We start from the raw sequence: 22,857 nt of genomic DNA, 5'->3' as shown, positions 1-22,857 counted from the left end.
ACCTGCTTCATTTGGCTAGAGAGCCGAAAGTTGCGATGGGACTTTGGAGAGAAAAAGGTCCACATCAGTACTGAACAACCCTCCTACAACTTCCTGCTCAAAGGTTGCTCCTATTGTACTGGGGAGCAATAAAAGAAAGCCCTGACCCGTTTCCAATCGCTAAGACTCCATCCAGTTGATTCCAGGACCTTCTGTCATGGAAACGACATTGGTCCAAGGTCCCTTGCTGCCTTACCTCTGGAAAGTGCTAGAGTTAGGTGGAGTTCCCTGATCCCCTGAACTTGTATCATCTACTGAACCTTGTGAGGAAGTCGTGCTGCTGCCACAACACCAGAGTCACCCACAGATATTTCAGAAAGGAAGCTATTTCCTTACTGATATAGGGGTCATATGATGCATAAAATGGTCATTTCCAGCCAAGTTATAAGCTGTACAGTGAAGATAACAGTGCAACTTACTGAGTTGTAGGTCTAAACTGAATCTAGAGAAATCACTGGAGGCTTTCAAGTACCCTTGTAAAAATGTTCCAAGCTCCGTGGTAGGTGGGCAGTGAGTAACTGCTAATTATACAGAACAGATTGATTACTACTGAAATAATATTGCCCATAACAGCTCCCTGGAATACACACATTAAGTCCCTCAGGAGTGCCAGTAATAGTAGCTTGTATTTTACACAACAAATCTCTTCCACAGAAGTTTACAGGAACATGCAGGGTAAGTAGAAAGGTATGATATAAATCTTGGTCTCCTATGCTAACTTCCACAGGGTCTAATTTTGGGACATTAATAGGCAGCTCTGTGTTTGGGAAGGACAGAATGCAATTTGGCCTGAAGACCATTTGCAATAATACTAATTGTTAGTCCCAAAGCCTGCTCTTTCAGCAGTAATAGATTCTTCAAAAAGTACAGTTCAGAAACAGACCCTTCAGCCCATTTAGTCCATGCTGAGCCATTTAAACAAGATACTCCCATCAACCTACATCAGGGCTATAGCCCTCCATACCCTTATCATCTATGTACCTACTGAACTTCTCTTAAATGTTGAAATTGAGCTTGCATGCACCACTTGTGCTGGCAGCTCATTCCACACTCTCATGACCCTCTGAGTGAAGACGTTTTCACTCATGTTCCTCTTAAACATTTTGCCTTTCACCCTTCACCCATGACCTCCCGTAGTAGTCCCACCCAACCTCACTGGAAAAACCCTACTGACATTTACCCTAACTATACCCCTCATAGTTTTGTATACCTCTATCAAATCTCATCCTAATCTTCTGCACTCCAAGGAATAAAGTCCTAACCGATTTAATCTTTCTTTTTAACTCAGGCCCTCCAGACCCGGCAATATCCTTATAAATTTTCTCTGTACTCCTTCAACCTTATTTACATCTTTCTGTAGGAAGGCGACCAAAACTGCATACAATACTCCAAATTAGGCCTCACCAATGTCTTACACATCTTCAACATAACAACCCATCTCCGGCACTCAATACTTTGATTTATGAAGGCCAATATCCCAAAAGCTTTCTTTATGACCCTATCAATGAATTATGGACCTGTATTCCCAGATCCCTTTGTTCTAGAACACTCCTCAATGCCCTACCATTCACTGTGTAAGACCTACCCTGACTGGTCCTACCAAAGTGCAACACCTTTCCCTTGTCTACATTAAATTCTATCTGCCATTTTAGCCCATTTTTTCAGCTGGTTCAGATTCTGCTACAAGCCACGATAGTCTTCCTTGCTGTCCCCTACATGCCCAATCTTGGTATCATTCGCAAATTTGCTGATCCAGTTAATCACATTATCATCCAGATTGTTGACAGAGATGACAAACAACAATGGACCTAGCTCCGATCCCTAGAACACTATTATTCACAGGCCTCCAGTCAGAGAGGTAACCATCCACTACCTCCCTCTGGCTTCTCCCATAAAGCTAATGTCTAATCCTATTTACTACCTCAACCTGAAGTTCAGCCAAGCGACTGAACTCTTTGGCCTTGCCTTCATAAATATTCCCGGTAACTCCCTTGACAAACTCTGTAAGATTGGTTAGACATGACCAACCATGCACAAATCTATTCTGACTATCCTTAATCAGTCCAAGTCTATCCAAATACTAGTATATCCAGTCCCTTAGAATATGTTCCAATAACTTTCCCACTACTGATGCCAGGTTCACTGGCCTATAATTTTAGAGCCTTTCTTAAACAGCGGAACTACATCGACTATCCTCCAATCCTCTGGCACCTCACCTATTGATAAAGAGGATTTAAATGTCTCTGCTAGGAGACAATTTCTGCACTTGCCTCCTGCAGGGTCCGAGGGAACACTTTGTCAGGCCCTGGGGATTTATCCAACCTAATAGTCCTCAAGACAGCAAACACCTCCTCCTCTGTAATCTGTATAGGGTCCATGACCTCATTGTTGCTTTGCCTCACTCCTATAAACTCTGTGCCCATCTCCTGAGTAAATATAGAGGCAAAAAAAAATTATTTCTGATCCCCCTCATCTCCTTTGGCTCCATGCATGGATTACTACTCTGATTTCCCAAAGGGCCAATTTTGTCCCTTGCAATCCTTTTGCTCTTAACATATCTGTAGCATTCCTTACGATTCTATAAATATGTTAAGTCCTGAAAATTGTTCCATCTTCTGCATATATTGTTCTGCAGACTCACCTCTACCTTTTTGTCTCTGTACTTTCACACCAATTAACCTTTTTAGGAAAGGCAACATGTAATGCATCATACACATTTTCATAAAATCTTCATTTGGCATTGTGGCAGGTCCTGTCTTCTTGGCACAATTAAGGTGTTCTTGAAATCCCTGAAATTTAACCTAAAAAAATCTGAATTTGGGGAATAACAATGGTCTCATTAAGGTTCCGAAATCCATAATACAAGATTTGCCAGTCAATTCGGATTGGCAAAAGCATCTCTTCCACAATCTCCATCAGCACATGGGCACCACAGGGACGTGTACTTAGCCATCTGCTCTACTCACTTTATACCTATGACTGTGCGGCTAAGCACAGCTCCAACACCCTACACAAGTTTGCTGATGATACCACTGTTGTGGACTGTATCAAAGGTGGTGATGAATCAGCATTAGGAGAGAGACTGAAATCTTGGCTGAGCGGTGTAATAACACCAACCTCTCACTTAATGTCAATAAGACCAAGGAACTGACTGTAGACTTCAGGAGACGGAAACCAGAGGTCCATGAGTCAGTAATCATCGAAGGATCAGAGGTGGACAGATTCACTGACTTTAAATTCCTGGGTGTCACTATCTCAGAGGGCCGGTCCTGGACCCATCATATAAATATTATTGCGAAGAAAGCATGACAGCAGCTCTAATTCCTCAGGAGACTGCGGAGGTTCAGCATGATAGCAGATGACCCAACTAGTTCATATCAATTGCAATGTCCATCTATGCTCTTTCCATTTGCCCACGTTTCTCCTCAAAGATGCAGATTGGGCACGTCATCAAAAACCTTGGCAAACTTCTATAGATGCGTGGTGGAAAATGTGCTGACTGGCTTCATTATGGCCTGGTATGGGAACGCCAAAGTGGAAAATCCGACAAGAGGTAATGGATTCAGCCCAGTACCTCACGGGTAAAGCCCTGCCAACCACTGAGCACATCTATATGAAATGATACCAAAGAAAAGCAGCATCTATCATCAAAGACCCTCACCACTCAGGCCATACTCTTTTCTCACCGATGCCATCAGGTAGGAGGTACAGGTGCCTCAAGACTCGCACCACCAGGTTCAAGGACAGTTAATATCCTTCAGCCATCAGGCTCTTGAACAAAAGGAGATAATTACACTCATTTACAGGCTCTGTTATATTGATGGATGTTATATTGTTATTTCATGCTCGTTATTTATTGCTATTTATTTATATCTGCATTTGGAGTTAGTTTACAGTTCCTTCTATAGATTTGCTAAGTATGTCTGCAGAAAAAGAATCTCAGCGTTCTATGTGGCGGCATGTATGTACTCTGATAATAAGTTTTTCTTTGAATTTCGTGACACAAAAGTGTTACATAGTGTTACATTTCTGAATAGCCTTTTCCCTGTCTCTTACGGGCAGTTCTTCAGCCTGTAATTATCCTGCCGTCCAAGATCAATATACACCCCTTGATTTCCCATCGATAATTTTTCAATCCATCCCTTTCCATAATTATTTAACATATACCACGCTGGTGTCCCCTTATTTAGTACAGGGAAGGACTCCCCTTGTCCCATTATTACTAATTTCTAGTTTCTCTTCCTCACCCTACTTGACAAATTTCTCTTTCTTTCATTCACCCCAGCATCCTGTAGGGATTAAATTTGTGAGCTCAGTTTCTGCAAATCCCACTATTACTTACTCTTTTGACTGGTACCGTTGCATCCCTGGCGACTGCTCTTACGTCTCCAACACTCTCACTGTTCTAATTTGGTGCGTCCCTGATACTCTCAGTGGTCAAAGCTAATCATTGATACTCATTTGTTTCTGGCCACCATGCCGAAAGTGTTGGAGTCACAGAGAGAGAAACAGAGCCACTCAATGCACATTAGCGCAGATCATAGCAGGGTAGGGTAGAATACGGTATTTCCTACTCACCAGGAAAGGCCACACAGTGCAAACAGCGAACTTATTTTTTGGTGATCTCTCGTCTGCTAGAGTTTCCCCAGGGGCAGGGAGTCACCAGAATCTCCCTTGGTACTCTTCCACACCTAAACTTGCAATCTCAATGGGACCTCCAAGTTCTGTTAAGCACATTTTCACTACATCTTATACCAAACAGCAATTAAGTCAGAGCAGATCAATCATATGCGCATTTATTTTACTTGCTGCCAGGGAAGACCATCACCGCATGAGAGCTGGTGATAGCTTTGAAAAAAAAATAGACAGCATAATCACTCCTTTATACCCAAGTGTTGGCTACTACGTGTCAGTTCAAGGTCAGGCTGCATTCTGTTCAACCTGCTTAATCAGCATATTTGGCATTCTTCCAGCAACACATCTGCTCGTCTTTCTGCAGTTTGCCATAGTGCTGTCATGTTTCACAAACACAATTAGCAAAGCACTCTGGTACAATCAGGTTCCATTTTGTTACAGACAAAAATGCCATTTTGTTACTACAAGTATATTAAAACAAAACTGTTCTCAAAATGTTCCCCAACCGTTTCCCTCACTTGCCCAGTTTCACTGCAGTCGTGGGAACACACACCCGTCCTCATCGAGGGATCAAAGGGACAAAGGTGAGCAGTTTCAAGGTCCTGGGTGTCAACATCCTCTGAAGATCTATCCTGAGCCCAACATATTGATGCAATTACAAAGAAGGCACAACAGAGCCTTTCTCATGAGGAGTTTGAGGAGACTTAGCATGACACCACTCTAGCAAATTTACAAATGTACTGTGGAATATATTCTGTTTGCATCACCATCTGGTATGTAAGGGCTACTACACAGGAGAGGAAAAAGGTGCAGAAAGTTGCAAACTCAACCAGCTTCATCACGGACACCATCCTCCTCAGCATCGAGGACGTCTTCAAAAGGCAATGCCTCGAAAAGGAGTCCCATCACCCAGGACATGCCCTCTTCTCATTTTTGCCACCAAGGTGGTGGTAGAGGAGCCTGAAGACACATACTCAATGTTTTAGGAACAGCTTCTTCCCCTCCACCATCGGATTTCCGAACAGACAATGAACCCCTCAATATACTACCTCAATATATTTTCCTCTCTCTTTTTGCACATTTTTATCTACCTATTTCTTCTTGTTATTTATAGTGTTTTTATTATGCATGTACTGTCCTGCTGTTGTAAAACAAATTTCATGATATGTGCCAGTCACATCAAATCTGATGCTGATTTCCTAAGGTTGGGTACTGCCTCAACTCGAGTAGGACTATCTACATATTGACTCACAATTGCTTGAACATAATAAATTCTGCCCAGTCTTAACCCCTTGCATTAAAGCTATTCCAGTTAGCATGGGGAAAGTTAAAATTCTCCACACCTTTGCTCTTACACATCTCCACATATTTGTTCCTCTGAACCACTGACTATTGGCTGACCTGGAGTATAATCCCTGCAAAGTGATCACCACTCTCTTATTCCTATATTCCACCCTGTTATATTTGGCTCTGGATAAATTTTGCAGAACGTCCTCACTAAATAGTGCCATGATGTTCTCAATTGCTCTGCACATCAACTGGAAGAACAGCACAATAGTAAGACTGGGTTAACATTAAAAAAAAGTTATTTCATTACTCTCAGGAGACTTGGTACAAATGTTACAATATTACTTTCCTGTTGCTTCACCCTAGGTGATAGAATGCAAATTGACCATTATTCTTGGCAGGCAAATGTCGTCTGTGGACAGAATGAAATTAGTTTTCTTTTCCAAAAATGATCTTAAAAATGGGGCATCTCATCCCAAAAATGAAAGAAGCTTCAGGGAGGGGTGGTGCCAAAAGGTGTTTGGCTTGTAGGAACATTATAAACAAAATGGTTTCACTGTTAGAATTTAATCTGAGTTCACAGGTAGCCAGTCCAGCAAGCTTTTGAATACCGCACAAACAATCCAGAACAACCAAATCAATTACCTGTGAAGCCTCCTCGTTCATTATCCAAGGAGGAAGATGCTTGCCCTTGACCAGTGCCTGACACACGAACTTTCTCAACTGATGGTAAGTATCCTTCTTCAGATTTATGGCAGTTTCAATCTTATGGGGAGAAAAGCAAGCAATATATTCAAATGCATTAATAAACGTTTAGATTCTAATCTAACAAACCTCAACTCAAACAATTTCCTGCACAAAATTCCTGTTGTAGATTGGCCTAAATGAGCTCCCAATGTATCCCAGTGGCTGGGAAATAAACCTAATTATGGGAAATAGTAGAGAATGGTAATGCATTACACAGATATGACCATATTTGTAATACAAACAGCTAGGTTCATGGTCAGTAAGAACAACTGTGGGCTGTGGTGCAATGGATAGGGCAATGACCTTTTGCTGTGTGATCAAGTTATTCAAAGGTTGTGGGTTCGAGTCCCACAAGAGTTTGGATGGCACGGTAGTGTGGTGGTTAGCATAACATTAATACAGTAGAAGCAAACTAGGTTCAATTCTACTGCTATGTAATTCTAGTCGTACATTCTCCCCTTGACCATGTGGGTTTCTTCTGGCTACTCCAGCTCCTTTCAAAATTCCAAAGACGTATGGGTTAGTAAGTTAATTACCCACATGGGTGTAATTGGTCCGAGTGGGCTTATTGGTCCTGTTACTATGCTATATCTCTAACTAAATGAATAAACAAACTAGTAAATAAATAAAACCTTCACACAGAGAGCAGACTAGTACCTAGATCATAAGAGATGGGTCCAAATAGTGGAGAAGATAGGCAGATGGGTCTTGGAGGGGAATTCAGGAACATTTTTTAGAAATTAATTCACAGGATGACAGCTATTATTTATTGGCCATCTGTAATTGCCACGAGACTGTAATTAACCACTTCATGAATCAACACAGTCCTTACAGTGAAGGTACTCCCTCTATGCAGTTAGGTAAATTGTTCTAAGACTTGATCTGGCAACGATGCCAGAATGGCAATGCTCCCAAACCAAGGGGCAGAACTTGTTCACCACTGTTCTTTGCTGCAGCAGAGATCAGGGGTTTGGGATACATCGTCAAGGTAATTTTGGCATAACCTCGCAGTGTATCCTGTGGATGGTATATACTGGTGGTAGACGGAGCAAATGTTTAAGGAGGTGAACTCGACGTGACCTTTACCCGGGATAATGTGGAGTTTCAAATCTTGTTGATTTCTAACATTTTGACATATTTCTTAGGTTAGAAGGCATGACATTGAAGAATACTGAAGATCTTTGGAATTATGATACTGCTCTGAGAACTCCAACATTTACGCCTCATCTTCTCATTGTTCTCCTTTGAATGAAGTAAGACTTTAGGCCTTTGGGTGTTTCTCCCCTTGACTTCATTTTGCCAGGGCTCCTCAAGTACAACCCTTGGTCCAAGGCTGCCTTGAAATCAAAGTCCTTCTCCCCTCATCTCTGAAATCCCACACCTTTGTTTCATGCTTGGACAGGGGCTAACTGAGGTTGGAAACCAAACGGTCCTTGCAAAAACCAAAAATTCAGCTTATCCATGAGTGATAAAATATACAAAATGCTGGAAAGACTTAGGTCACTTTAATTCCCCATCCCACTCCCATTTTGATCTGTCTGTGGCCTCCTGACAGACAGATCAAAGTGGGAGAGGTAATGATAAGCTTAGCCAAGGCTTGTTTCAGTCAGAGGCGGGATGCCTTGACTATCATCTGCGGTAAAAAAAATGGTAGGCAGGACTTTGTTTGAGGCAATAACATTCTGGGGGGATTCCACAGAGAAACAATGATTAGTTCACTGGCTGAGTCCAGAGAGGTAGCAGTGGGTGGGCTAAATGCCTGGAGAGAAGTTATTCATGATGCCTGTATCTATAATAAATAACTAACAGAGAAAATATATGGTCCAGTGGTGAAAGAGAAGAACACTGAGTTATCACTATTATTTAATGATGAGTATCTATGCTTACATACAAGTTCACTTAAGGTCATTGGAAAACTGGTTTCAGGGATTCACATCCTGTAAAATTGCGCAATTTGGTGGAAAACAGGATTCTACAAGCTGGAACATCTCAACTGCCTCAATGACTGTTACAAGTCTACTGGACTTCTGCATATCTGCTCCTCTAATTCCCACTGACTATTCCCAGGACAACTTTAAAGAGAAAACCCACAAGGTAGCAACTGTGACATTGTTATGCTCCAAATATGGCTTCAATAGTAACTGTGAAATAATTAGAACCATATCTGCTGGCCCTTCATACAAGTGCATGATAAGTGTCTTGAAACTGATAGGGAGATCTCTTAACTTGAATGGTGCCGCAACAACAACCTCTCACTCAAAGTCAGTAAAACTAAAGAGGTGATGGTTGATTTCAGGAAGCGGACAGAGGGTGAAAACGCATTAGTGCACATTGGGGAATCAGCGATGGACAGAGCCAACAGTTTTAAAGTCCTGAGCATTAAGATGTCGGGTGATCTGTCTCGCAGCCAGCACGTAGCTGCAATCCTCAGGAAAGTGCGCGAATGTCTTTACTTTGTTAGGAGGTTAACACTGTAACAAACTTCGACAGATGCGCTGTTGAAAGTCTCCTGATTGGTTGCATCATGGTCTGGGACAGCAGTTCAACCACGCAGGAACACAAGCAGCTGCAGGGAGTAGGAGACTCTGCCCAGTACATCATGGACACTCCTTCCCCATCCTAGGATCTGCATGAGGTGCTGCACCTCAAAAAAGCAACATCTATCATCAGACACCATCAGGCAGGAGGTACAGAAGCCACCAGGTACAGCAACCAACCAGCAAAACCCTAATCACTATAGTTTAGTAACACTGTGACAACTTTACACCAAAATGGACATCTTTTGTTCTCCTCACATTCTTTCTTGTAAAAAGTGTATAATTGATGTTTTTCTTGTGAATGCTGCTTATATGATGCTATGTGTCTGTGATGTTGTAAGTTCTCCGCTGCACCTTGCATGTGAACTTAAGGTCAACTTTACCTTTGAAGTCTGTGTTATACCCTAAAATTTAAGGTAACTTATTAGCTTACCTCCATTTCTGTCACATTTTGTTGAACTTGATGTAATATAAAGTCAACTCTGAGCCCACCGTCTGAATCTGAAAAAGATCAAGTAGTAGTAGTTATGTCATTACATTGATGAAACCTATTACTTTCAGCGTGAGTTGGAAATTTCAATGGTCAAGTCAGAAGAGTATGCCAAAGAAACAAGGTTATTCAGATTAGTCCCTACAAAGTAGTATTCTGAAATCATGTTCCAAGTGCTAAATTTGAGCCTTTTCTCAGACCATATCCATCTGCAGCAGCAATCATTTCAGATTCATTTATCTTATGTACTTCAAAGCATGCAATGAAATGCCTCGTTTGCATTAACAACCCATGATTGGTGATGATCCACTAATTTACACATTTATTTTGTGTCTTATTTAGCTGCAGTTTGGGATGAAAAACAAAAGCACCTAGGCCTGAACTACCTAGTCTGACAACGGGTCAGACTAAAATTAAGACAAAAATCACTGGTCAGTAATGACTTCATTATAAAATTACACAAGTTACAGTGCAGGAAATCATTCATCTGTCAAATTCATACTAGTTTTTTTTTGGAAGAGCAATCCAGCTTATCCAACTTCACCCCATACTCCGAGCATTTAATTTCTTTCAGTTACTTTGGCAGCATCCTTCAGGATGCCAGAATGGAGCTTATTCTACTGCCACCCCCAGAAGGACCTTACAAGCCCACCATTGTGTTAAAAAGCTTATCCTTGTGTAAATTATGGAACTTTTACCAACCAGCCTCATTCTATGTCCTCGAGTTTTCTCTGCTGCTGCTATTGGGGTCAGTTTCTCTGTTCTTCTTCACGGTTTTCAAAATGTCTACCTGATCATAAGACATGGGAGCAGAATTAGGCCACTCGGCCCATCGAGTCTGCTCTACCATTCCATCATGGCTGGTTTATTATCCTTCTCAACCCCATTCTCCTGCCTTCTCCTTGTACCCTTTGACAACCTGACTAACCAAGAAACTATCAACCTCTGCTTTAAATTTATTCAATGACTTGATCTCCACAGCCGTTCAATGAATTCCACAGATTCACCTTCTGTCTAAAGAAATTCATTCTCATCTCTGTTCTAAATGGACATCCCTGTATTCTGAGGTTGTGCCCTCTGGTCCTGGACGCCGATAGGTTTCAATGAGATCTCCCTTCATTCTTCAAAACTCTATCGAGTACATGCCCACGCTCATAATTTAACCTTTCGTTCTTGGAATCATTTTCGTGAACCTCATCTGCACCCTCTCCAATGCCAGCACATCCTTTCTTAGATAAGGGACCCAAACTGCTCACAACACTCCAAGTGCGGTCTGACCAGCAACTTATAAAGCCTCAGCATTGCATTCCTATTCTCATAATCTTATCCTCTTGAAATGAATGCTAACCTCACATTTGCCTTCCTTACCACTGACTCAGCCTGCAAGTTGACCTTCAGGGAATCATGCACAATGACTCCCAACTCCCTTTGCACCTCTGGTTTTTGAATTCTCTCCCCATTTAGAAAAGAGTCTACACCTCTATGCTTCTACCAAAGTGCATGACCATACACTTCCCTACACTATAATCCATCTGCCAGCTCTTTATTCATTCTCCCAATCTGTCCAAGTCCTTCTGCAGACTCCCTGCTTCCTCAACACTACCTACTTCTCCACCCACCTTTGTAGTTTTTTCAAATGTGGCCACAAAGCCACTAATTCCATCATCCAAATCTCTGACATGAAAAGAAGTGGTCCCATACCGACCACTGCGGAACACAACTTGTCACCTGCAGCCAACCAAAGTAAGTCCCCTTTATTCCCACTCTTTGTCTCCTGCCAGTCAGCCAATCTTCTATCCATGCTAGTATCTTTTCTGTAAAAACTACGGGCTCTTATCTTGTTAAGCAGCCTCATGTGCGACACCTTGCCAATGACCTTCTGAAAATCCAAATAAACAACACCCACTGATTCTCCTCCAGGTTCCTGTCTGTTATTTCCTCAAAAGAACCTCAACAAATTTTGCAGGCAAGATTCCCTTTAAGGAAATCATGCTGACTACAGCTTACTTTATCATGCGCCTCTAGGTACCCCAAAACCTCATCCTTAATAATGGACTCCAACAGCTTCCCAACCACTGAAGTCAGGCTAACTGGTCTATAATTTCATAGTCATACTTTATTGATCCCGGGAGAAATTGGTTTTCGTTACAGTTGCACCATAAATAATAAATAGTAATAGAACCATAATAGTTAAATAGTAATATGTAAATTATGCCAGTAAATTATGAAATAAGTCCAGGACCAAATCAAATCTGGTTCATTACACAACACCCAATTCAATGCCTAGTGGGCACAACTAGGAGCTGCTCTTAAACATCATCTCGTAGGCATTCTACGAATTCCCTCTCTTGGAATCCCGCACGAACCTAATTTTCCCAATCCACCTGCACATTGAAATCCACCATGACTATCATAACATTACCCTATTACATGCCTTTTCAGTTTCCTGTTGACATTTATATCCCACATACTGGCTAGTGTTTGGGGGCCTGTATACAGTTTCTTAACTCTACCCACAAGGATTCTACTTCTGATGATCCTTCGTCACCTCTTTCTATGGATTTGATTATATGTTTATTAACAGAGTCAACCTCCCCACCTCCCGCCTATCTGCCCGTCTTTACGAAACAAAGTGTATCCTTTGATGTTATGCTCGTGATCCTTTCAGAATCTCTTTTGCTCCAAGAACACTTTTAGCTTCTCCGCTCAATTAATCAAACTAAATTCTCTCATTCTGGAGATCATTTCAGCAAATCATCACTTTTTCTAAGGCCTTCACATTTTTCCTCATGAACTGGACAGTTATAGTTGAATCAAGTTTATACTTAAATAACAAAAAAATTCAAGGGTCAGGCAGTGTCTGTACAAAGAGAAACATAGAACATAGAAAATTTACAGCACATTACAGGCCCTTCAGCCCACAATGTTGTGCCGACCATGTAACCCACTCTAGAAGCCGTCTAGAATTTCCCTACTGCATGCCAACCGTGCTAATGTTTCAGTTCTTCCATGAAGAATCTATAAAAAGAAAGTTTAACTCTGTTCATCTTTCCTCAGACGCTGCTAGACTGGCTGAGCATTTCATACTTTTTCAGTTTTTATTTCAGATTTTCTGCATCTGCAGGTTTAATTTTAATTTCCAGTGTTTTGTGTCCTCTTGAAGACAGAAAGGCAATACTACAGAATCAGTCAACCTTCTGCAGTAACTGTGGATGTAGCCAAGCCTTAGCTCCTCACAATTGCCTGTGTTCTTTAGCATCTTTAAAAAATTAACATGCCAAAGCTACAGGCTGAAGTAATACTAAAGTCACAAATAAACATCTGACAAGCAACACCAAAAGTTTACCTGAATTACTCTGATGTCTTTCTTTAATTTCATCTATGCTGCAGTACAGATCTTCTTCCTCATTTCTAGGTAAATAGAAATGGCATAAAACATGAAAGGTCAAATAATGCATCAGCTCACAATACAGGCTGCAAATACAGCATTTCATTTGCATTGTATATTTGTTTCCTGTGTAAGCTGATTTGAATATATTCATGCACAAGAATCAGTTCCAGCCCTTCAATGAATAAACCAACTTCATGTAATACTAATGAATTTACAGTGAAGACTAAATTCTGCAGTTTTTAGACAGATCAGTACCACCTATTTAAAAAAATACTCAATTTCAAACACTTACAGTTTAAAACAGACATTTACAAAATTCCTGACCCTTCCTGATGAAGGGTCTCAGCTCAAAACATTGACTGTGCTCTTTTCCAGAGATGCTGCCTGGCCTGCTGAGTTCCTTCAGCATTTTGGGCATATTGCTTGGATTTCCAACATCTACAATTTTCTCTTGTTTGTGATTTACAAAATTCTCAATGGTTTGGGTTTAGAATGGAGGGATATGAGTGACAAGCAAGAGGGAGACATTTAGTATAAACTGGCATCAAGGTCAGCATAACACCTTGTGCTGAATGGCCTGGCCAGTGCTGTACTATTCTATGTTAAATACTCTTGTAGAACAGCCTGACTTTTTTTTATATGATAAAGATGTACTACGTCTTTGCCCAGTCAAGATCTTTATTACTTGGAATATGCAAGAATGAGAGGTAACCTTATAGAAGTGTTTAAAGAAGTCACAGAAGTCCTTAAAACTATGAGAGGTGTAGATAAGATTAATAACAACAGGGTATTATTACCCAGGGTAAGACAGACCAAAACTAGGGAGTATCTAATTTGGATGAGGGGGGAAAAGATTGAAAAAGGAGTCTTTGAATCCTATTTTTTCAGAACAATTGACTTAAGAAACAAATTTACTGGCATAATTATTTATGTATCTGATACGTAGACCTGATGTCTTCTCGCTGCCTCAGTAAAGCAGACAACATAATCAAAGACCACACCCACCACAAACATTTTCTCTTCTCTCTCTCTTCGGGTGGATGATACCAAAACCTGAAAGCACGTACCATCAGGCTCAAGGACAGCATCTATCCCTCTGTTATCGGACTCTTGAATGGGCACGTGGTACAGTAAGATGGACTCTAGGCCCCACAATCTACCTCATTATGAACTTGTACTTCACCGTTACTGCACTGTGCTTTCTGGGAGCTTTTACGCTTTATTCTGCATTATTAACTTATTCTAGCTCAGTGCACTGTGTAATGATTTGATTTACTATAAACCAGGTGTCCCCAATCTTTTTTGCACCACAGACCAGTTTAATATTGATGATATTCTTGGGGACCGGCCCGACGGGGGGTGTTCAAGTTCAACAGTGCGTGACAGGAAAGAGGAAAGGTGCAGCTGACTCATATCATTTCCTCGTGTTCCGGTGGTTGGGGACCACTGCTATAAACAGTATGCAAGATTAACTTTTCACTGTATCTTGGTACATAAACCAATTAAAAGCCAACTATATGTATTATTTCATACATTTCGTGGAGCTAGTCTTAAATCCATCCTCAGCATTCCTGTGCATCAGCAATGTTACTTTACATTACCTGGCCAATTGCATTGCAGTGTTTGCATCACTGGGCATGACACTGTCTGTCATACTGGTGTAGATATCAAGGAGATCCATTGGTTTTTCAGCATTCATTAAAGAAAGATCTTCACTGCTGTTACATTCAACTAAAGATCCAAGTTCATCTATTTGATTATTGTGCTGCAGCAGAACAACTGAGTTCCTGGAAACATTCTGGTCATCCCCACTTTGTAGCATTTTACTGGTGCTTTCAGTCCATGTGTCAGTGGTGACTTGTTCCTTTATTTCCATTGTTTGTTCTTTGCCAAAGAGATTTCTGTTAGACGTGGTGTCTTCCTCAGATGTTAATCTGTCATTGGTCAAGAGTTTTATATAAATATAACTTACAACCAATCCAGTAGCGGACATTAGAGCAAAATAAAACAACATATAATCTGCGACACAAAATACTGCTTCAATACCAGCATAGATCCGGTTCAGAAACTGCACAATGTATTCCATTCCCAACGGCTGTCAACTTGTGTGCAGCTGCAGAAAGAAAAAAAGATAAATACTAAATTTTCAATTAGAAAAACAAAACACTAACTGATTTGAGAAGTAATTCATTAAATATATTACATTAGATCGGGGATTGCTGTAATATATCCGGAAGAATTAATGTATCCTGAATGCCTGTGAGCTATTTTCTTCTATTATCAACCTCCCACTTCAATAGCAATTGTCAGAAAAGCAAATAAACCCAATGATCTACAAAGTGAAGTCTGAAGAATCACATGTTTTTTAAAATCCATTAAGAACATCAGAAACTCATGGATGGACGTTCTTGTACAACAGAGTTTTTGCCTGATCCAGTGGTTAGAGACAACTTTAGCCTGCCACTTTGGTGTTATGAGGAAGCAGGAAGCAGGTTCAGGGTTTGGCAAGTGAAACAGAAGACACTGATTAATAATAAGCACATTAACCATTTATTTACAGACACAGTAAAACATTCAACCAGACAGGTACTCATGGAAGCCAGCCTAAGTTATAAAAATTACGACACGAAACATTCAGTAACATTTCAAACTCAACAGGTACTTCATTAAGTCTTCCCAAGTTACACGACTGCAAAATTAACATTTGACAGACACTCAGCTGAGTACGCACGTGGGCCCTCCTACATGCGCAGCAGTAGTTCTCCAGCACTGCTCCCTACTTCAGTGTGAAGATGAGCTCCTGGAGACAAAGAAAAAGCCAGCAATTCTCTTGCATGTGGCTTTCTCATACCCAAGGCACACGGAACTGGACACCAGTGCCAAGGCACACAAGGTAACTAATGGGAAAGAGCACAGCATCCTTTGAACGGGCCAATCAACAACCGGCATGGCCCAAGTGACTTTCAACTAGCAAGTAAACTAACTATTCAATTACAAAAGGCAAGCATCCCAATTTTGTAGATTACTAGGTTGATGCTTGATATAAGAGTCTGCAAGGAGCTCAGTCACCTACATCTGCGAAATTAGCACTAAACTCCCCAAGAATAAAATTGAAGGATGGGCTAAATTTTTAAGCATCAGGGTCTTAAAACCAGATTGCACAAGGCCCCTTGGCAGTTTGGTGAGAGGTGAGAAAACAATATCCTATTACTCTTGATAAAGACGTTGTTGTTAACATAGCAGGTGAAACTCTACACTACTGTATCTAGCTGCATTTCACCACACAAGAACTGCAATTCGAATTGCTGTATTATTGTCACGTACTAAGGTTCAGAGAAAAGCCTGTCTTATAAACTATTCATAATTCTCCAGGCACAGAAAACAAAACTGCACAATAGCCAAAGCACTTCTCTAAAACAGAAAACAAACAAAATCCTTCCATACAGGAACATTTATCAATTTTTATTTCACGATTAAGAAGTAATGTACTTTTTGATTCTTGCAAATACTGCCCTACTAGGAAGGAATCTTCCCTTATTTTGGATTGTGAGTGGCTGCAGATCAAACACTGATCCATGTCCCTCCGCAATTACTAATTGAAAACGGCTCCTTAATTCAACGCACCATTTAGAACACAAGAAACAGGAGCAGGAGTCGGCCATTTGGCCCGTTGAACCTGCTCCGCCATTCAATAAGATCATAGCTGATCTGGCCATGGCATCATGTCCACCTACCTGCCTCTTCCCCATAACCTTTAATTCCCCTAAAATGCAAAAATCTATCCAACCTTGTCTTAAGTATATTTACTGAGGTAGCCTCTACTGCTTCACTGGGCAGAGAAGTCCACAGATTCACCACTCTCTGGGAAAAGCAGTTCCTCCTCATCTCCATCCTAAATCTACTCCCCTGAATCTTGAAGCTTACGTCCCCTAGTTCTAGTACTGGTTAGTACTAATTTCTTATTCTTTAACCAATCTCTATCCATCCTAATAGGTTGGACTGTCTAACCTAACGAGCCTGGAAAGAGAGCGGTAGGTCTGTCAGAGTTGCTTTATCGGTCACTGAGCCAAACACATTCCAAGTACCTGGTCTGTTATAAGATGTGGGGAGCTGGCATTGCTAGGCCTTTGCGTCAATGGACATTGGATTCCACCGTGTCAGGCTCCACGGTAGCAAAGCAGATAGCGCGATGCTATTACAGCTCACGACATCGGAGTTTGGAGTTTAATTCCAGTGCCAGCTGTAAGGAGTTTGTACGTTCTCCTGGTGACTGCATGCGTTTGTCGGTGCTTTGGTTTCCTCCAACAGTTCAAAGACGTACTGGTTGGTACCAATTGATCACTGAGCAGTGATTAGGCTGGGGTTAAAAAGGTGGGTCAGCGGGTGGCATGGCTCATTGGGACAGAGGAGCTTCTCCCATGCTGTTTTACCATATAAATAAAATAAATACTTTCAACATTCCAACTCGGCCAAGACCATCCACTAAACAAGATGGCAGAACAACTAGTGGCCTTAGCTGAGCGAGACAGTGGGCTTTCCCCGATTCTCTGGCTCGGTCTAGTTATGGAGTAAGGAAAGATGTTTGGCAGAAGGCAAAGTAATTTAGGTAAATATTTCCCATATTAATTGTTTGCTCAAATAACCAACCAGTAAGGTAGAGCTATTTGGGCAAATAGTTAAATGATAAAAGCAACTCACTCCTCATAGCATCCTTTGTTCAGATTAAGCGTCCAAGTTTTGGAAGCAGGATGGAAGAAGTCGTGGGCCGAGATGGCTATATGTGTTTGCCGACATGCAATGGATGATCAGATGATTACTTCAGACGGTGGTCAAATATTTAACGAGAGTTCGTCCGCATTATTGCAGAGCGCATTTTCCCCTCCCCCCCCCCACTGAATGAGGAATTATGCTTACTGAACAATATTTTAACTATCAATTTAGTAGCGATCCTATCCAAAACAGCGTTATCAATCAAGAGACGGTCTGAAGCGTGCCCGAGACGAAATGCTGCACGTTTTGACACGGCTTCCGTGTACGGCAGCGAGCAAAACACGAGCCGGCCTGGCGTTTCTAAACACGCAGGCTGCCGTGACGCCGACCGCGGCCGGGCACAGCTCCAGCGTGTCTGCCCCGCAACCTTCACGCCACTTTGCAGGGCGTCTGAAACCGGACGTCAACGCCGTGGTACTGCAGTCAATGGGCTAGAAAAACAAAACATCGCACCACAATACTTCCGTACTCGTCACACTGTGCCAGAACCCACAGCCGCTGCATGCCCACTGAATAAGGCAGAATTCCAGGTCGCTTCCCTACCGAGAGTGTCAACCATTCACCTGCCCCACGCCCGCCGCCTCCTACCTGTTGCCGCGGCTCCCGTTGTTGCAGCTGCCAATCACCAGAGTGGGGCGGGATGAGAGCGGGCACGCTTCTTCCTCCGTCAGTCTCCTTCAACCTGCCCAGGGGGTTAACTTCCCTTTGGCCAGCAACATTTAAATAAATAAAAATCTGAAATAACAACAGTTAATGCTGAGGGAAACATTCAGCAGGTCAGACAGCATCTCTTTCTGCATGACCCGTTGGAATTTTGCAGCATTTGTTGTTTTTACTTAGATACATTATTGATCCCAAAGGAAATTTCAGTGTCACAGTAGTATTACAAGTGCACAGATATAAATATTAGAAGAGAAGAAAGAAGGTGTACAATATAAGTTACCACAAACCAGTGGTGGCGCCAGAGATTTTTTTCTTGCTGGTGCTACAGTGGGGCTGAATTATTCAGTAATGGTGCTGAGGAATGTGCTGTATGGTAATATGTATTCGCAAGGCCAGACGTGTGGCGTTGAAAAGTCAGTTTCAAGCATTATGTGCCTACTATAAATGCCTCTGTTGATTCACAAGCAACAGCAATTGACAGATCTAATATAGACGTGAACTGTGACAGTGTCAACAGCATTGGAGACAACCCGGGCTACACAGAGCATAAACAAACAAACCAACAGAGCATCCGACCCATAGTGCACAACGTGAATCACGCACCAATCCCATAATCAGCATCAAATGCGTGCTTTTCAACAGAAAAACACAACACTAACCCACAATGTCCACTGCTATTCGCATTACATAGACAGACAATGCCAAAAGGTACACCATTATTAAAGTCAAATAAGGCAAACAACAGATGCAAGGCTTTACCAGGAGTTGGACAAATGGCACTCTGACCATGCAATACCTCAATTAATTTGGCTATTGAATTTAAAACAAAAATCAACAGAATCACTGCTTGGAAGTCTAAACAAAACCAGTAGGGTTAATAGCAGTAAATGTAATATTTTAGGATTTACAGGAAACATAAGGACTATGGGGTATCCACCACAAAATAATAATAATAATCAGCATTAGTCTTGGCCCAAATTTTAAAAAAAATCAATTGCACTCACCATTGATGTTTTCAGAGAAGCACAATCCGTCTATTGTTGTAATTGGTGGCGAAAGCATCAATGATTTTCTGGATGTCAAGTGTCTTGGTCCTCCGGCTGTTTATGGCCAACAGGGCCAAGTTGCTGTTCCGAGCATCGCCGCTGCTATTCCTTAGGTAGTTTTTGACGCATCTGAGGCAAGAGAAACTCCAGCAGATGTCACTGGTAGAGTTAGTGATATGCAGATTAGTTTGTATAAATCTATAAATGCATTGCAGTAGGGTCTAATTAGAGCTAGAAATTCCACTGTGTCATTCACTGTCTGTCCTTGCTTTTGTTTTGTTTCCCGCAGGCGCCAAACCTGATGTAGCTCTGCAGTCAGGTTCACTTCAGTCACTCCATAGTATTGGGCCATTGGCCAAAGACAATTCTTGTCTAGGAAGAACTTGTGTTTCGGACTCAATGCTGAGACTCCAGTCAGAACACTCCCAGTCTCAATTGAGAACCGTCTTTTCATTTCAGTCAGAAGTCTGTCTATAACTGGATAGAAACAGTGCTTGCGAAGGTCATCGGAGGATGTGACAGGTGTGCATTCAGTTTGGGCCTCAACAACAAAATCATGTAGGCGGTGGGGTGGCTGGGCCTGTCTCCTTTCATGTGGTCTGCTCTGTATACCGGCCTTGACGCACAGGTCCCTAGCTCCTGTCTGAATTTCACTCCATGATTCCTCTCTCCATTTTGCTGAGAGTAAATCGATAACAGACTGAGCCAAGTCCACAGCGGATGAAAGCTCCAAACCGGGAAATTGTAGCTGGTCTGACATGAACTTGGTGACTCGGAATAAATCCTCAAACAGAGCGAGAAGTAAAGCAAACTGCTCGTCAATCAGTCCATTTACAGCTCTGGCCTCCGTTTTCCTCCGTGCATTTGGTTAACCCATAATATCCAGTAGTGTAGCTAGAATGAGAGGGAGTGATTTCCTTATAGCCCACAAAGCTGTATACTGCCATGCCCAGCGTGTATCTGACAATTTCTTCAACTCCACGGGCTGTGCAGTTGATTCCAGTTCTCTCTGTTTCTTCATGAAAAGATCGTGGGCAACAGAGTTTGAAAAGAGGTTGTAAAGCAGCTGCACAGTCTCAAAATACTCATGTTGTACATTGCTCACAACATCCACTAAAACAAGGGTAAGTCCGTGAGCATGTCAGTGTATATATAATGCCTGCGGGACCTCTTTCCTGAACCTCTCTTGTACCCCATTATTGCACCCAGACATCACTGCTGCCCTGTCATAACCATGACCCACGCACGTGTTCTTATCAATAATACACTGGGCGAGTGTCTGTTCAATGCTTTTAAGAAGCGGCTCTGCATCCAACCCTTCTGCTGGAGTGAAGTGCAAGAATTCTTCAAGCACTGTTTCGTTATTCAAATACTGCACCACCACTGATATTTGCTCCTTTTTACTCAAGTCTTTACTTTCATCCACCATGATGGCAAAATGTCCAGCCTCCTTGATTTCTGCACTTATTTGACGTCTGACCATATCTGCCATAATACCCATAATTTCATTTTGGATATCATGATGGGTGTTTTTTGCATTTCTAGGATTGTCCTCTATTTTTTTAGCTACAGTCTTATCAAACTTCCCAATTACACTGAGCAACTCAACAAAGTTTCCCCTATTGCCAGATCCATCATTCTCCTGGTGTCCTCGCTGGGCAGTGCCTTGGCACGCAGTATAGCGTAGAGACTCAACCACTGCTCTCATATACTCACGATTTTCTTGGACAATCTTTCCATGTCCTTTATCAAGCATATTTCCCAATCTTGAACCCTCTTGTTTTCTCAATCTGAATTCGGCCCATGCCTCCATAGCAAACTTCTGAGCTGCACTTACATGGTGGGTTTTGAAAGCTGTTGTAGCTTTCTGCCAGTTGCGGTAACCGGTGACAGTGAAGGTAGACTCAGAATGGAACCCATGTCCTCCACACAGGAAATGCCTGCATGCGAAGCAGAATGTTGCATCTTTCGTAATTGAATATTCCAGCCAGGAGTGCAGGTCAAACCAGCCACGAATAAAACTCCTTTGCTGATTGCCAAAGTGTTCCGAAGGGTACTTTTTTAATGCTGGCCAACAGGGTCCTTCCTCAGGCTGCTGGCTAACATCACTAACAGTTTTCTCACCAGCACTAAGAGCAGCTTCATCCATGTTCTCTTCCGAATCCCGTTCCATTTCTTGTTCCTCTACTTCGCCCTCACACTCCTTCGATGAACTGCTGTCGTCCTCATCCCCACTTACTTCTTCCTGCATGTCTCTTTCAATTAAGACAGGCTCAGGCTGAGACACCACTGATTCTTCTGGATGAGGTCGTTTTCTGACTAAAAATCAATCCATTTTTCACGCCGCCAAAATAATGCACATGCCAGGCCCACACTCGCTTGTAAAAGCACAATGTGCGTGTGTGGCATCCGTTAGTCTCGCGAGACCATGGATCTGCATCTGGATGAGTGAGTGACATCACCACCTTAAGTGATCTTAGATCAGCTTAATTGATCTGAGGACACCAATGGTATGACATTGACAACGAACGAATAAGCAGAAGTGTAGAGTGGATCTGACAGAGTTTATAACTTTATTGCTGCGTGGGTGCTATGGTAATTGGGGGGCGCTGTTTCACTAGATCAACTGGAGAAACAAGCTGTATTCAAAACTATACAGAGAAAGCAAAGCAGCTGCAATTTGTATGTGAAATTTCAGTTAATTTCTTGGTGGTGCTACACTAGTACTATTGTGATTTCTGCTGGGGCTATAGCACCAGCAAGCGCCATCTTAGCGCCGCCCCTACCTCAACCAGTCTGACAGGAGGGGTCACTACTTCCACGGCTATAGGTTGACTCATTATAGAGCATAATGGCCGAGGCTAAGAATGATCTCATATGGCACTCTTTGGAGCAGCACAGTTGTCTTAGTCTATTACTAAAAGTGCTCCTCTATTCAGCCAAGGTGGCATGCAGAGGATGAGAAACATTGTCAGAATTGCTAGAAATTTTCGTAGGGTCCTTTGTTCTCTAACAGTTTCCAGTGTGTCCAGTTTGACTCCTATAATAGAGCCAGCCTTTCTTATCAGTTTATTGAGCCTGTTGGCATCACCTATGTTGATGCCATCGCCCCAGCACACCACTGCATAGAATATTATACTGGCAACAACAGACTGGTAGAACATGTGAAGGAGAGACTTGAATACTCTAAAGAACAAAGTGCGTGGAATGGGCTGCTGGTGACAGTGGTGGAAGCGGATATGATAGGGACTT

General features: G+C 42.1%; 1 protein-coding gene across 9 annotated transcripts in view; it reads right to left on the bottom strand.

Moving 5' to 3' along the window:
- Nucleotides 1-20,636, bottom strand: part of LOC140212459 (ubiquitin thioesterase otulin-like) — a 50,055-nt gene extending 29,419 nt beyond the window's left edge. For 2 of the 9 annotated variants that reach the window (XM_072283278.1, XM_072283287.1), the window contains exons 1-5: nt 17,825-17,994; nt 14,728-15,239; nt 13,082-13,146; nt 9,679-9,746; nt 6,607-6,726 (exon numbers count right to left, since the gene is read on the bottom strand). In XM_072283278.1, coding sequence (XP_072139379.1) covers nt 6,607-6,726; nt 9,679-9,746; nt 13,082-13,146; nt 14,728-15,212 — 738 coding nt within the window. In that variant the 5' untranslated portion in view covers nt 15,213-15,239; nt 17,825-17,994. The other 7 variants (XM_072283285.1, XM_072283286.1, XM_072283282.1 and 4 more) reach the window with 7 other exon arrangements.
- Nucleotides 20,637-22,857: the final 2,221 nt, after the last annotated feature.

Source organism: Mobula birostris, chromosome 19, assembly GCF_030028105.1.
Source record: "Mobula birostris isolate sMobBir1 chromosome 19, sMobBir1.hap1, whole genome shotgun sequence".
NCBI classification, from domain to species: domain Eukaryota; kingdom Metazoa; phylum Chordata; class Chondrichthyes; order Myliobatiformes; family Myliobatidae; genus Mobula; species Mobula birostris.
Note: the sequence above shows the minus strand (reverse complement) of the source record. Positions and strands in the feature narration are given on the sequence as shown.